Source organism: Carya illinoinensis, chromosome 4 (assembly GCF_018687715.1).
Source record: "Carya illinoinensis cultivar Pawnee chromosome 4, C.illinoinensisPawnee_v1, whole genome shotgun sequence".
NCBI classification, from domain to species: Eukaryota; Viridiplantae; Streptophyta; class Magnoliopsida; order Fagales; family Juglandaceae; genus Carya; species Carya illinoinensis.
The window spans coordinates 14,203,580-14,206,748 of NC_056755.1; the positions used below are offsets into that span (position 1 = coordinate 14,203,580).

Here is a 3,169-nt window from a genome sequence, read left to right on the forward strand (position 1 = left end):
TTCTTAATTATTAAGTAAAAAATAAAATTGATGAGCGGTCATTTAGAGCTGTACACTTGGGACGGCGTACTATCATCTCTCTGTCGAAATGCTACCAGTAGTGCTTCATGGGTCTGCTCAAGAGTGATGAACGCACACTTTCAAAGCAGATCAGAAAATGACCCTCTTGGATTTGAATCCAAAACAAATTTTGTACCATGATTTCCCCTGAATCCCCCACTTAACACCCATTATTTTGATGTGATTTTTTTCGGTTGTTGCTTATTAACAATATAAAAAATTAGAGATAACAAAGACAGAAACACTAGATCTCCTGAAAAAATCTTAGATTCATATTACTTTCTTCCCGCGGGTGAGAACTGTGGTATATTATACGTTGTTGATGTATAAAATAAATTAAAATGTATCATATGATCAATCAGTATATATGATTGAGGATGACAAAATTTATAGTAGCAGATAGTAACATTGTTATCAAATTTTAATCTTATACCACAAATATAATAAGATAGAAAGATGGAGATCTAGGGTGACAGATCATTATGACAATGTTAATAAACAAAGTCATTCTACAAATAATCAATTCATAAAATTCAGAGTACGTTTAGGAAGCCACCACATATATAATATATGACAATTATTCATTTTCTCTTCAACTAGAAAATTTGCTCTCAAGCTGTTGCAATTGGACTCAAGCCACCTGTTGCCCTCATGGCTTCAAATCTTGGCTCCTTGGCCTGGAACTTGAGGCCAGCATACAGCTTCATGTAGTCCTCAAACACGAATTTTGGGTAAACATGGTTCTTCTCCTCATCATCTCCCTCTTTCTCTACCAGTGCTGGTGCTGGATAAATTACAGCATCACTGCCAGGGTTGTAGAATGAAGCTATTGACATTCTGTTCCCATCAGTTTGGGCTATCACTCTGTGCAGCACACTCTTGTACCTCCCATTGGTGATGACCTGTGCATATACATTCAAGATCAGCTTAATGTCATCATATTAATTGTAATGGGACTCATTATAGGCTAGCCAATGTGGTGTGTGTTGGGTGTGTCGGTGAACAGACTTGCATGAGATCCTGGTAAGATAACTTGTTGATTGTTGATAATCTGTTACTCAAAAAGTTCTGTTTTTTTTTTTTTTTCCTCTTATTACAAGAAATTGCTTTAAAACTTAATTTCTTATATATATATATATATATATATACCTCGAGCTGGTCACCAAGGTTGATGACAATGGAATGGCGCATCGGAGGCACGTCAATCCAGTGACCATCTTTGAGAAGCTGGAGACCGCTGACCTTGTCATCCTGGAAGAGAAGGATAATGCCACCAGCATCGGTGTGGGCACGGAGACCCTTGATCAGGTCTGGCTTTGGGCATGGAGGGTAGTTGCTAACCTTGGTTGCAAAAGTTGGACCTTTTGATCCACACAATGCCTTTTTGAGGTAACCTTTCTCCAGTCCAAGATTTTCACCTAATAGCTCTAGGAGTTCCTCTGCCAGTTTTTCCAACTTCACTGCAAATTCCTTCATGATTTTCCTGCAATTTTATACATATTTGAGATGCAAAATATCATGAGGTACTGAGCACCTTCCACTTCTGAGTACATGAATGGAAGTCATCTCAGATATAAGTTCAGGCGTACATATCTCATATTACTTTTATTTCTTGAAAAAATGTCTTCCACGCAATATTTGTGCACAAAATTGCAGACTCTTTACCTACCTGTAATCATCTTGGAGGTCTGGAATCTCAGAGATATTGGAGTAGGGGAGATGTCTTAAGTGGAAGGTGCTCTCCCAATCCATGTCATGGACCTCAGCCTGAACACCCTCTAGACTTTTGCTTGCCATCAATTGCTTGAACCTTTGCTCCATGCACTTCTTGTAGTGCTCCTTTGTCAACCTCTCCACAGCATCCATTAACTCATGGGATATGCCATGATTAAGCAACTGCATATACATATAGAAATTTCAGAAAGGAACGCAAAACAGTACTTTAACCCGTAAGTGGAATTGTAAATTAATGAGCAACTCAATAATGGATGCGCAGCTAGGAACAAATTTAGCAAGGCTTATAAGCTCCAGCAGAGTACTGATAGTGATACGTACCTCAAAGAAACCCCAGTTTTCGCATGCATCTTTGATCTTCTCCATGGTTGATCCTCTCTCCTCACCGTTTAGCTTCTCCAAGTTTATAACTGGGAAGTTCTCCATCTCTCTCTCTCTCTCTCTTAAGCAAGCAAGCTGTGTTCTTTTTTTTTTTTTTAATCTAAGCAAGCAAGCAAGCTTTGTTCGATGCTATGCTGTGAGAGTTTGGTGGTATTTATAGGGGTTAAATACGAAGGGAGTCGAGAGGGACGAGAACAGCAGTGAACTGGAACTTGGGTGCTATCCATATATTTTATAATTATCTTTATAATAGACGACGTGACTTATTTTAAAGCAATTTTACCATAATTGTACGAACTTGCTAAGGTCGCTTTGCTTTGTTGAACCGTCTCCTACATAACGCGGTTGGACCGGCCACCTTCGTGGCTCCAAGCTGTTTGACCGATCACTAATCATAGGTCCATAGGTACTTTGATAACAAAAAAATATTACATAAAAATAAATATAATATATAAATTGATGTAATTTGATAAGATACTTATTTTATAAAATTAGTTTTATTATAAAATAAATTTAATAAATAATATGAAATTATATTAATTTATATATAATCCTTCCAAATTGATATTATTATCCTAACAATATCACGAACTCTTGCATTTCTTCAGGAATTGATAAAATTTTGATCAATTTGATTTGTTATTAAGATAGTATTTGAAATAATTATTATGTTTAAAATTTTTAAAATTAAAAAAAAAGTATCGATTTGATACTTTTTATATTCTCTTATTGAGTTAATTAATTTTTTTGATTGGGTAATTTTTTTTGTTTTTCAAAAATTTCAGTTTAGACTTTTTATTTTTATTTTTTGAGGCTAGGGGCCTAAATCGCCCAATGGAAGAGTCGGCCTGTGTTATATGCATTTTAAGAGGTAATTTTTAAAGTTATACATTTGGCACACGGACACTTCTAAGGGTTTGCTAATTTTCCTCTAGTTTGAGCTATGGAGTAGATGTTATTGAAATGATCACATGGTGAATTACTGAATGCATGG

The 3,169-nt window shown here is 35.9% G+C and overlaps 1 protein-coding gene across 1 annotated transcript; it reads right to left on the reverse strand.

Annotated features, from left to right (window-relative positions):
- Window positions 1–519: 519 nt before the first annotated feature.
- On the reverse strand, window positions 520–2,341 carry LOC122306785 (1-aminocyclopropane-1-carboxylate oxidase 3-like). The gene is made up of 4 exons (XM_043119295.1): window positions 2,116–2,341; window positions 1,730–1,956; window positions 1,210–1,543; window positions 520–962 (listed from the first exon to the last, which is right to left on the reverse strand). The coding sequence occupies exons 1-4, from the start codon at window positions 2,218–2,220 to the stop codon at window positions 672–674; spliced, it is 957 nt and encodes a 318-aa protein (XP_042975229.1). The 5' UTR covers window positions 2,221–2,341; the 3' UTR covers window positions 520–671.
- Window positions 2,342–3,169: the final 828 nt, after the last annotated feature.

Coding starts and splice junctions, on each gene's coding strand:
- LOC122306785 (XM_043119295.1), bottom strand. CDS start 2,220: ATGGAGAACTTCCCAGTTATAAACTTGGAGAAGCTAAACGGTGAGGAG. Junction 1,957..2,115: donor AAAACTGGGGTTTCTTTGAG/GTACGTATCACT, acceptor ATGTATATGCAG/TTGCTTAATCATGGCATATC. Junction 1,544..1,729: donor GACCTCCAAGATGATTACAG/GTAGGTAAAGAG, acceptor ATAAAATTGCAG/GAAAATCATGAAGGAATTTG.